This window comes from Phytophthora cinnamomi (assembly GCF_018691715.1).
Source record: "Phytophthora cinnamomi strain GKB4 chromosome Unknown Contig99, whole genome shotgun sequence".
NCBI lineage: Eukaryota > Oomycota > Peronosporomycetes > Peronosporales > Peronosporaceae > Phytophthora > Phytophthora cinnamomi.
In genome coordinates, this window is record NW_027151032.1 from 156,743 (window position 1) to 168,896 (window position 12,154).

At 55.4% G+C, this 12,154-nt stretch overlaps 3 protein-coding genes across 3 annotated transcripts; 2 read left to right on the plus strand and 1 right to left on the minus strand.

Annotated features, from left to right (window-relative positions):
- Positions 1 to 792: 792 nt before the first annotated feature.
- On the plus strand, positions 793 to 2,922 carry IUM83_08385 (Zinc finger, RING/FYVE/PHD-type; the record flags this gene model as incomplete). Its single annotated transcript, XM_067932757.1, has 2 exons — positions 793 to 2,082; positions 2,146 to 2,922. 2 exons carry the CDS (start codon positions 793 to 795, stop codon positions 2,920 to 2,922), a joined length of 2,067 nt encoding a protein of 688 aa, XP_067783461.1.
- A 2,329-nt stretch (positions 2,923 to 5,251) lies between these two features.
- Positions 5,252 to 5,863, plus strand: IUM83_08386 (3'5'-cyclic nucleotide phosphodiesterase; the record flags this gene model as incomplete). The annotated part of the gene is made up of 1 exon (XM_067932758.1): positions 5,252 to 5,863. One exon carries the CDS (start codon positions 5,252 to 5,254, stop codon positions 5,861 to 5,863), a length of 612 nt encoding a protein of 203 aa, XP_067783379.1.
- Positions 5,864 to 8,687: 2,824 nt separating this feature from the next.
- On the minus strand, positions 8,688 to 10,280 carry IUM83_08387 (Phosphate:H+ symporter; the record flags this gene model as incomplete). Its single annotated transcript, XM_067932759.1, has 1 exon — positions 8,688 to 10,280. The coding sequence occupies one exon, from the start codon at positions 10,278 to 10,280 to the stop codon at positions 8,688 to 8,690; it is 1,593 nt and encodes a 530-aa protein (XP_067783378.1).
- Positions 10,281 to 12,154: the final 1,874 nt, after the last annotated feature.

Sequence of the window (12,154 nt, forward strand, 5' to 3'; positions counted from 1 at the left end):
AAAGCGAGACTATACACACAGCGAGGTGCCAGTGCGGCCGGCGCGATGACGGCATGCACTGCACTGCCGTCTTGACGCGAGACCAGTGAAGATGGGAACTGTTGGCAACAGTCCTGCACGGTCGGTCAACTGCAACCAGACTGCGAGCTTCTTCTGCACTGGTCAGGTCGAGGCGACGACGCCGTGAAGAAGCTTGCACAGTCGCAGAGTGGCATCTCGGGTCACCGCCGCCGCCGGCTGTGGCCATGCGCCCTGTCGACTCGGGGCCGACCTGCATCCGGCATCAGATGACTGGCGGAGCTGCCTGCGCGAGATCAGAGGTGGCCATACCACGCCGCTCTCCTTGATGGTAGCAAGCTCCTCGCGGTCGGGCACTACAAGCCGAGCCTATTAGCACGAGCTGGCTACGTTGCTTACGCGCTGCTGCTGCTGCCGCTCTCCAGCAGCCGGGGCCCACCCGAACACGTGTTCAGCTGCGAATAGGACAGGGTCCGCCTCGAGCGGTGAGCCATCATCGCCGCCACGCTTGGTGATGACATTACTGCGCGCCTCCATGGCCGGTGGCGCTGACCAGCACTCGCACCTGCCGCCGCTGAGGCGTCCGAGACGCCGGCCGCGCGTCAGCACCGAGGATAGAGCGCAGCATTTGCACTGCGTGGTGACGACTCGCCTCGGCCGCGGTGCCGCCCTCACTGGCGCTTTGGCCCGCCCGTCTCTGGAGAGCAAGTGCAGACAGCCGTTCCAGCCGCCGGGCGTGTCGTCGTCGTCGTGCTCATTCCCCAAGCCGCCGCCATGCTGCCCAGCGCCGGCGACAAGCAGGCGCACAGCAGCTCCACGGGCGCCACCAGCAGCGGCGGCGCCGCGAGCCCCGTCGTGAGCCCCGCGGACGCCGCGGGCGCCGCGCTCTGGGCGAACGAGGGCGCGCAGCCCTCCATCATGCTGCCGTACGTGCGCGACCACGCCGACAAGATGGTGGCGCGCGTGCGCGCCGAGGACCCGCGCAAGCACTACATGGCGTTCAAGCAGGTGCGCGACGTGTGTCTCTACCGGCGCATCACGCAGCCGCAGGACGCGCTCAACGCGGCCATGGCCAACGCGTCCACGTCGCCGCTGGGCGGGTCGCTGTCGTCGTCCTTCTCGTCCTTGAACTCCACGTCGCGCCGCGGGATGAGCATCACGGGAGACCCGACGACGACGTCGACGGCCGACGCCGCGCACGTGCCCGGCGACTACGACTTCCGCGGCATCACGCGCGTGCCCGGCTGCGTGGACACGGTGCTGGACATCCTGGCCAGCGAGTCCGCGCGCGAGAACTACTGGGTCGCGCTCAACACCATGCGGGACGTCAAGGCCGCGGCGCTGCTCTCGAACGCGCGGCTCAAGAGCCACTCCACGTCGTCCTCGGTCACGTCCGAGACGGACGGGGACACCACGGCCTTCCCGCGCTGGAGCCGCAAGTACACGGCCGCCAAGTTCTCAAAGCACAGCGCGCACGTCATGGACTGCTGCTTCGCCGAGTACGCCGCGAGACGCACCGAGACCACGGCGGACGGCCACCCGAGGCAGCGCGGCTTCGTGTATCGTCGCTCCGTGGCGGAGCACGCGCTGAGCAACGCGTCCAGCGTGTCGGCTGAGCCGCTGGCCAAGGCGCGAGTGCAGGGCGCCACGCGCTTCTTCATCCGCGACTGGCTGTTCGACGTCGTCGAGACGCAGGAGCCGATGGTCTGCAAGGTGGCGCTCACCTGCTCGGTGTACGTCCCGACCGAACCAGGCCGCACTCCGGCCATGTCCAGGGTGGAGTTCCGAGACTTCTGCACGGAGCTGCTCGTGGGTGCTCGGCGCACGCTGACGCACCAGTGGAAGGACCATGCTGCCCACGCTGGCATCCGTTCGTCCACGTCGTGGCGGAAGGAGACGCGGTGCTGCAGTGTGTGCTCGGCGCAGTTCTCACTGCTGCGGAAGCGCCACACGTGCCGCTCCTGCGGGTCTGCAGTCTGCTCCAAGTGCTGCGTCAAGAATGCTCCTCTGGCAACGACTAACTTCACGGCGGATGGAACACGCAGCGGATTCGGCAGTTCGATGGTAACGGCGGCGAGACCACAGCAACGTGGAGGACACAAGCGTGAGTGCCTACTCTGCGTGCAGTTTGGCCCGGACGACGGCCTCAGTACGGCTCGTGCTGGAGGCGGAACTACTAGACCCCGACATCTCTCGACCGCATCAATGGCCTCCATGGCCACAGCTCTGGGTTATGGTGGTTCCACACGGGGCGCGGCACAACAGGAGTTGGAGCAGGAGGAGATTGATCAAGTACACCCAGACTTGGAGATGCGCTCCACAGCGTCCGTGTCGGGCTCCAGGCGTAATCGCAGTCAACGGAGCGTCGGTAGTGTTGGTAGTCAACGTAGCATCAGCGGCCCGGACGACGATGACGACGAATCGGACGAGGACGTACGGCCATACACACCGACACTGGACCTTCGTGCCACAACATCCAAGCTTCGGACAACGTCCACCGATTCAAGTCTAAGCACGCGTAGCGCCCCTGGAATTGTCCTGCTGTCAGATCTGGAGACGTTGACGCTTTCAGGTAGTTTCCACCGCGCCACCAGCATGTCATCAAGAGCGTCAGCCAATCTTTCAGCTACCTTAGCAGCTCGGTCACCGGTCGGTGTGACGTCGCGGTTGCCGGCTAAGTCTGCGGCGCCAACCCCCGCAGCATTGCGAGCGGAGCAGTTGAAGCAACGTCATGATCGTGCGGTCTCAGAAGATAATGTCCTGCTGTTTGCGGCCGCCAAGCCTCGCGTTGGCACGAAGGACGGACCGCAGGAAAGTAGCGCTAGTACTGATGAGGACGAAGACGTATATTCGGAGGACGACCTGGCCAACTTCACCCTCAAACTGCAGGAGTCGTCGGAGTGAGGCGGTCCCTCAGACATATTTCGTCGCCAGTCGTTTATTTAGTCGCAGTGGTAAGAATCTCCTGCAGATGGAGGCTCACTTGAGGAGAGTCCAGCCCAGTCCAGCCGCGATCTCAGCGAGAACAACCCAAAAAGCTAACAGTGGTGAGTCTGACTTACTTGTCCGACGTTGTGCCGTGTTTGCCTGTCTATTTTCAGTGTTCACGTTGTCTTTGCTGCAGGAAGACAAAAGGCGTTCTGAGGTCTACAGGTATTTCGATTCATTCCAGCAGGGCATTACGCTATTGTTAATCTGTCGACAAGTGAGTGCTAGCAATGTCGTCACGAAACCCACGCATCTCGAATGCGTCGGCTCAACATTTGCGTATGGAGCTGGACGTTCTGGCAGAAGTGGAGTCACGGGTGCAGCACCAGCGGTGGTGGTCCCTGAGGTTCGAGCATCCGGCCATGGAGAAGCGCTTCCAGAATTACCACAATGAGTCTACGCTCGATTCGAGCAGGTGGGCCTGCGGCATCACGTTGGGTTCGGCGACGGCACTACAGGCCGCGGTTTTCTACGATGTTTTTGCTCTCAAGGCACAGGACAGAACTCCTTGGACGTTTGTCTACGTCGCAGTCGCCGGAAATGCACTGTTGCTCGTGCTTTGGGGGCTTTTTCTTTGGGCATCACGAAGTGATGGTAGGCTTCGAGCCAACTTTCAACTCATGCTCTTCGCTCTCGGACTGAGCATGCTGATGCTTATCTTGGTCATTGGCCTGCCACTTGCTGCATATGAGCCGCGTATTGAGAGTACGGACACTAACCCGCAGGCCGCGGTATTGTTGGAGAAGCTGGACGATGCTCAAAAAGCGCACGATGTCACTCGGACATTGTTCTTCTTGCTGATACTTCTAGGCGCTATTGCTACGACATGGTACGCCCAGTTCCTCGTTTACTGTGCTTTGTCAGTATGTACCGTTTTGACTCTTGGAGGGTGGATCATCGGTAGCTCGCGGTACCTTCGACATCAATGGCACCTGATTGTCCTCTTCGTCGGCAGTTTATTTCTTCTTGGGCGCGCTCTTTATTGCGAAGAACGCACTATGCGCCACAAGTTCCTGCGCGTACGCCATCTCATGCTCGAGAACCTCAAACTTTCTCGACAAAATTCTGTAATGCACCAGCAGCTCAGTTGTCATGTTGATGCAGTTGGAATTGGACACGGACATGGACATGGACTCAGAGATGATGAACCGCGTTCCTCTAGTGCTACCTCTGGGCGTCCGCAGCAGCAAAAACAAAAGGTTCGACCAAGTATGATGCAACCAATCCGTGAGCCGCCAGCTATCGGCGAAAGTTGGATGGAAAATGTGCTAAGAAGCTTGAGTCAGCTTCGTCATAAGCTTGAAGACGATGATCAAGCTACTAGCGAGCTAGACTTCGTATTGCAGACGCTGACTTCTGAGCACGATCTCTTTCTTGACACGTGGTCGCGCCAACGTCGTGTGCCTACCACCAACGGTACAAATGAAAAAGCTGACACAGGTTGGCTATCCCTACTTGAGGAAAAGCGCAACCGTCGACGTCGTGCGGATGGAAAGCAGCAGCAAGTTCAGTCACCTATGGCGTTTTTAGCGAAATCCCTCCGGCGAACGTCTTCGGGTTCTCGCCTGACGGTAATCACACTGCTCGAAACCTTTCTCCCTCCTCATACTGCTGTCGACGCAAGTCACCAAAAAGTATGGACAGCGGACGCGGTGTTAGCACTCTCCACTTTACCAGAAGAACTGGATTTATTTGCATTTGCGCACATGTGTACATTACCACTAACGACACTACTACTTTCGACACTGGAGAGCCATCGCGTATTTGCTACCCTACCACTACGCGTGGAGAGCGTCACCGATTTTGCTCAGGAGATTGAGGCTCGCTACCAGGCTAAAAACCCGTATCACAATGCACTGTACGTACGTGTCACACTGCACGAAAATTAACGAACCGCTGTACTTACATTTCTTGCTATCTAATGTCACTCAAACACAGACATGCAGCTTCAGTCGTGTGGGATGTGAATTACTTCCTTCGAAAGCTCGAAGCACCTAAATTGACACCTGTTCAGCTCTTCTCAGCACTCGTGGCTGCTGCTGTCCATGATGTCAACCACCCTGGCGTGAATAATGCCTTCCTTGTAGCCACAACTGCACCTCTCGCGATCAAATACTCCGATGATTCCGTGCTGGAAAGAATGCACTTAGCGGAAGCATTTCAAATCTGTACGAAAGATGGTTGCGATATCTTTGAGGCATTTCCGGCGGACCTGCGTCGACAAAGCCGCTTGCAAATTATCTCGATGGTGCTAGCTACTGATCTTAGTGGTCACCTCACGCATGTGAATCGTCTCAAGAGCAAATTGTACGCAGTGCATCCCACACCGTCCGACTTGTCAATCAACGGCGACGAGGTCAGGGAAAGTGTTGGTTCTCCGTGTCTGCTTCTCCCCGACGAGCTCGTGCTGCAAACTCTAATTATGATGGCAGATATTGGTCACGCCATGAAGTCATTCCCTCTTCACTTGACATGGTCAGAGCGTGTGGCTGAGGAGTTTTACCGGCAGGGCGACACCGAGCGGCAATTTGGATTGACAATTTCACCTCTTTGCGATCGAAGCACGGGTATAGAGCGCTTCGAAAAAAACCAAATCGGCTTCCTTGAGTTCGTGGTGCTCCCGCTTTATACCGCCGCGCGCGACGTTCTTCCCCTCGCAGGTTTCGACGACGTGATCGCGAATGTTCAGCAGAATGCTGCTACGTGGGAAAAGCGTGCTCAAGCGAAGGCTTCTGGTAATCCAATGCCAACGTCTCCTTCAGGTATTCCCGCAACGATCGCGGAGGGAGATCCAGGAGAAGAAGAGGCCGAGAGCTACGCTGAAATTGTTGTTGATGTGAAATCGGGCATCGAATAGTGAAAAGCAAGGGGCACAGCACAATCTATAGACGAATAATATTTCGAATTTTACTGCTGAAATTGCCGGTCTACAAGTGGGGGTATGATTCTTGACTTCCCTTTTGGCGGACCGAACGAATCGATCTCATGCGTAAATCTCGATCAGGTACACAAACGCATGAGTCGCTCGCAATGTGGTTATCAGATAGCACCCTCTTACGTGCTCTGAAAACATGCAAATGCGACTACGTAGTACTTCAAGTAGTATAACACATCTACACTGTGCGAGATACAATATACTTGAGTAGAGCTTGTCGAGAGGAATTAAGCACGGAGTGCTGCTACTTGAAGAAGTTTGAAGCATGATCCAACGCTATTCGTTTACATGTTAACTGTATTACATTGGCAAACCACTACCTACGTCGAAACCGCAGGTTTAAACTGAAGTCCAAAATCCGCACCTTAAAACCAGACAACCGCATACTTAAGTATGGTACGCTACAACACTTTACAATATTGTACTTCAGAGTATCAACGTACCGAAATGAACCAATGAAAACTGCAATAAAATGATAATCCATACGAACAACCGACCTTGTATCAATTCCATCTCGGTCTCCAGCACGAACGCTAGTTGATAAAGCAGCGAGAAACCGAGCTTTCTCTCCACAACAATCTGAAGCCATGCGAACGATAAAAACTCCACTATCGCATATGCCACGATGCTCCCGACAGTCGTTTGCAGTTGGCTGGGTGTAAGATCGCGTGCATGCGGGTAGAACTGAGCGCTTGGAAGATTGACTAGGATCATTAAATAGGTGGCGTAGACCAGAGGAATAGCCCCTTTAATATACGCGCTAAGCACTTGGTACTCGAGATAGAATAGTAGCTTTGACGCCTTGATCTCGCTAACAGAAGCAGGCTGGGCTGAGTATGAGGTGTTGACGCTCCTAGGAACTTCGATGCTTTGCTCGGGTGGAGTAGTTTGTACATGTACTTGGCAATTTGCATTTCTGGCCACAGTGCGACATCGAGCCGAACCGGCTAACGAAATTCTACTCGAGAGTTGCTTCCGCCACGGCAACAATATATTCGTTGTACCTAGACTATGCAATGCTCTTGCGGCGCGATTGATCTCCAGCACGCAGCTCATCGTATAAAAGAAGGACATCCCAATTATAAACAACGCTGTCGCCCACGAATCGGACGACTGCATACAGATCGAGGTGTACAATCCGTCGAACACGTCGACCGAAAACACTACCACCGCCGGGATCGATTCTTTGTCGTTGGAAGCGAGACGAGCAATCATGCGTTTTAGAATAAGCTTTATCGTTGGTAGTAATAACAAAAGTCCAAATCGTAGATGCGGGGTAGACCTCGTGAAGACGACAGAAAAGGTGAGGTAAACTGCTGCTGGTATCAATTGAGCGACAACCAGAAGCATCTTTTGGTTGAGTTTGTTGTCCAGCTTCGAATTAATGTTTCGTTCGTCCATCTTGATTGAAATGATGAATAAACCCACGAGAAAGGGTGCACCCAAAATTCCACTCAAGAAAATGCTAAACGGGATTGGATACATCCATACACTTGCTACCAGTATCATCACTGACGTTGAACCACATGCGGTGCCCATCGTTATGCCAACTATCTTCGCATACGTAAGCTCAGGGGTTGATGCTCGAACTTCGAAGAGAGACCCAGCTGAAGTGGCAGCGATTACAAGCCACAACCGACACCATGCACCATAGTTTCTCTTCCACCCGTCAGTTGGATTCTGCAAGGGGATACATTCCGCCACGAGCTCTAACAGCAACGCAGGCCAGGGTATAAGCACTTCGACCAAAATTACTCGTAGAAGAGGTGTGTTCTGGCAGTATGAATTGAGCTTTTTGACGCGCTCGCTGGAATATTTTCCGAGATGAGACATTTTGAAGCACCTTCGAAGCTGTAGTGCCCCCTTGAATATCTGCGCCGCCCGAGACCTAACACCTTGCTGTCCGACATTGGAAACAGATGACCCATCAGGGACAACGGCGTTTATCGACATCGGTGCTTCTCTTGAACTGCAACACGGACGCCCAAGAGATGGTCGTACGCACGCACAAATAGCACAAAGCCAATGTGAAATTAGATGACCCCAAAACTGAAGCAAAAAAAACTATGCTAGTTAAGACATTCGATATATCCAGCCCACACACAAACGTACACCACTACCAGGGATGTCCAAAAATAAATATAGACGGAAATATATTTGTATTTTCGGTACAAATAATTTATTTCGATTTTTCACTTAAATCCGAAATGTATGCAGACAAACTCTAATGATTGGAAATTTATTGCTACACCAACCAATATACCGAGCCCGTTGTACACACCTTCGCTGAGCGATTCGAAAGCCGTACCCTACTTTTCAATAAGCACCCAGTCCTGCATTGCATCCGCACATCTCTCGCCTACACGATGATGCTGACAACCCTATGGTGTTGAAGATGACTTTGTTTTGAAGACGAACAGTTCGCGCCCCAGTCTGCAGGGATGGTCAGTAAACTGAACGCAATTGCAGTAATTTATTGTGGTTAGCGAAATCAAGAAATAAACATTTTTATTTAAAAACTGATTATTTATTGTATTGCATCATTCTTTTTACCTCAGACACTCACTGGACTATTGAATCAAACGAACTCACCGGCCAACGTCGACATACATTAGTTACTGTAAAATGCAGTGCAGAGCTCTCACTGCTGCTCGTATCGGATTGACGTGTCCATATCGTGTACGCGACCAGTACCGCCCCAGCCACAACGCGTTTCATCCTCGTGACCCCAACTCACCAACCGACTTCAATTCACCGAGGTGTTCGGCGTGTGGACTGCCTTGTAGCTCGGGTCCACGCCGTCTTCCTTCGCGACGCCGTCCTCGTCCAGCGAGCTCAACTCCTCCAGCGTCAGATTCTTCGTCTCGGGCACCCAAAACGAGAACAACAACCCGAAGAAGCAGCACGCCGCGAATATGTAGAGCACGCCCTTGAAGCCGAACGAGCCCTTGGCGATGACCGCGAAGCACTGCGCCGCAATGATAGCGCCCACCTTGCCCGAGGCGGCGGAGATGCCATGGCCCGTCGAGCGCACGGCCGTGGGGAAGACCTCGGCCGGGATGATGAAGGTCGTGGCGTTGGGGCCGAAGTTGAAGAAGAACTGCGCGAACGAGTACATGACGACGAAGAGGGCCGTGTTGTTGGTTTTGAGCTCGTTGAGGAAGATGGCCATGAAGAGGAAGAGCAGCGTGAGCAGCGAGAAACCCATGTACTGGATGGGCTTGCGGCCCCACTTGTCCACGAAGTAGACCGTGAACCAGTAGCCGGGCACCGTGCCCGCCAGGTTGATGATGGCCGTGCCCACGGAGCGGTTCCACAGGTCGTCGTATATCTTCTGATTGCCCGTGGACTTGGCGGCGCCGTAGCCGATGATCTCGAGCACCACGGACGTGTTGAGCGACGTGCCGTAGTAGCCGATGTCCAGGAAGAACCAGGCCGCAGCACAGCCGATGAGCACCTTGAGGTTGGCCCACTTGTTGAAGTAGTTGCGGAACGAGTAGGCGAAGTTCTGGAAGAAGCCCGACTTGCTGTCGCCGTGGCTGTACATGTCGGTGGTGAGCTGGTCGGAGGCCAGGAACTGCGTGGCGGCGCGCGCGCCTTCCTCGGCGTCCTTGAGCACGTCCATGGCGTAGCGCGGCGTCTCCGGGATCTTGAGGCGCCAGTACACGGCGGCCAGCGCCGGCACCGCCCCGAAGGCGGCGAGTGTGCGCCAGCAGTAGCCGAGCGACGACGCGCCGTTGTCGAGGATGCTGTCCTTGGCGGCGGCCAGCACGATGATGGCCATGACGGCGCCCGCGATGATACCGAAGCCCTGCATGGCGAAGACGGTGGCGATCATGGTGCCGCGGCGCTTGGACGACGCGAACTCGCTGGTGATGACCGCGGACACGGGGTAGTCTCCGCCGATGCCGACGCCCAGCACGAAGCGCCAGATGCTGAGCATGATGAGCAGGTTGTTGCCCTCACCGTTCACGGGCCACGACGCGAAGGCGCACAGCAGCGCGCCGCCGATGAGCACCATGAGCTCGATGCCGTAGATGCGCTTGCGACCGAGGATGTCGCCGAGGATGGCGAAGGAGATCTGGCCCACGGCGTTGCCGTAGGACGAGGCAGCCTTGACCCAGCCGTCGGCGCGCGACGTGAGGCTCGACTTACCGAAGTACTCGTAGGCGATCATGGGCACCATGAGGCCGATCACGAAGTTATCGTACGAGTCCACGAAGAAGCCCGAGCCGGCCACGAGGATGGCCTTCACGTGGGCCTTGGAGAACTTGGCGTTGTCGAGCGCGCTGAGCGCGTCGAAGCGCTTGTTGGTCGGAGACTGCGAGACCTCGGCCATTGCGTTGGCAAGGGGTATGCTCACTCGCTCGCTTTGGGTAGTGCTTGCTGCGCGGGTGCACGGCAGATTGGAGAATGGACCGTGGAGATCCTCTTCACCTATAGGTGGTGATCTAGTGGCCAGGCCGCCAGCGTCAGTGAGTCGGGCAGGCAGCCGTTGGTGAGGCGGGTGCATCCGACGAGAGCCAGGTGGTGGTGAAGTTGGGTTGGGCTCATCGCCACGCGGTGGAGGCCCTCGTCCACTTTTGTGAGGGCAAAGGTGCATATATCGCCATGAATGCAGCGGCGCAGGATTCGGCCACCATCGGGGACCTCGTCCTGCGCTGTTGCTCGCGCGCGGCCGAATCTGTTCGCTGTTATACGGAACCCGCGGACCAGCGGCGACGCTCGCGATGGTCAGATGAGGATGGTCGTCTTGGAGGCGAGATTCGCCAGGCGCGCGATCGCAGTCGCTCTCGGGTTTCGGGCGATCGGAGACCTTCAAGGTGCGCTGGCATGGCGAATTAGGGTTCTCTCGAATCTCGAGCCCAGTGGGACGCGGTTCGCTGAGTTTTTCTTAGCTCGTCGTGCCGGTCGATGCCAACGGCTGCTCCGATTGTCCGTTCCTGGCTGGCAAGGCGGTGAGGCTGTAAGCAGCGCAGCGGCGCCTGCTGAGCCTTGGGGCTGGGCTGCTGCACACTTGAATGGGGTTAATTAAACCGGGATTAAACAGATTAATAATGGTAAGTACCAGCAGATTACTTGCGCCGTATCTGCCGGGGCCCGCGGAGGGCATGGACTGGGCACTGAAAACTGCCTGAAAGTGACGTTTCCCGCGCCAGGTCAGGTTTCACGGATTCACTAAAGTTACTGTCGGGGTTTTCCATAGGAGTCTTCCCACCAGGCAAGCTGGGGCAATTCCACAATCGACAGGGCGACAAGAACCTATTTGAACTCGTCGAGCTCGAGCCGTAGCTGATGGATGACCCATGGACGCACGAGATGCGTGTGTGCGAGGGGGGCGGGGGGGGGTAAATGCTGACCACGAAGGTGAAGCTCGTTACCAGGAGTAGTTTCAGTATAACGGTTGCTGTAGTATTGGCATCGCCACTGACCCACAGTGCCGGCTTGTCAAGGGTGTGTGTGGGTGTGTTTTCTTTCTTTTTTTTTTTTTTTGGGGGGGGGGGGGGAGTACCTTTAAAACGTGGCGTTTCCTGGTTTTGAACAAATCAAGCCCGGATCGCAGCACGTAGCGAAATTGAGCTGTGCGTGCGTCCCGAGCTGTCATGACCTGAAACTTACTGATATTTTTTCCTAATGGAGGTAAGCGTGCAGGCAAAGTACTAATTCGAACAGAGCAGCCTAGCTAGACCTAATTTACGGGTTGCCCCGAAATGGTGTAGGACAACGGCATTTCCATGCCAGATAGGTCTTCTTCGAATGGTATAGCGACTGAGGGTTTTCTGAAGCTAAACCCGGTTTGTGTTTTTTTTTTATTTGGTGGCGGCAAAAATTCCACCACCAACTCAAAAGTTTATAATACCTAGCCTGCATCAGCCACTTGTACTATACATCCCATTCGGAGTGAGCCGAGTCTGGTGTGGGATCAAACTTGAGACCCAATTGAGTTCCAACTCGAAACTCACGAGCACGGTGGGAACCGGCAAAAAGAAACCTAGATCCGCCTACACGACCAACTCGAACAACCACAAACGGACCTCGTATTGGATCTCTACTCAGAAGCTTTCCAATATATAAAGCATGCCAATTACCGTAACAGAAGACCCCCCCCCCCCCCTCGCACACACGCATCTCGTGCGTCCATGGGTCATCCATCAGCTACGGCTCGAGCTCGACGAGTTCAAATAGGTTCTTGTCGCCCTGTCGATTGTGAAA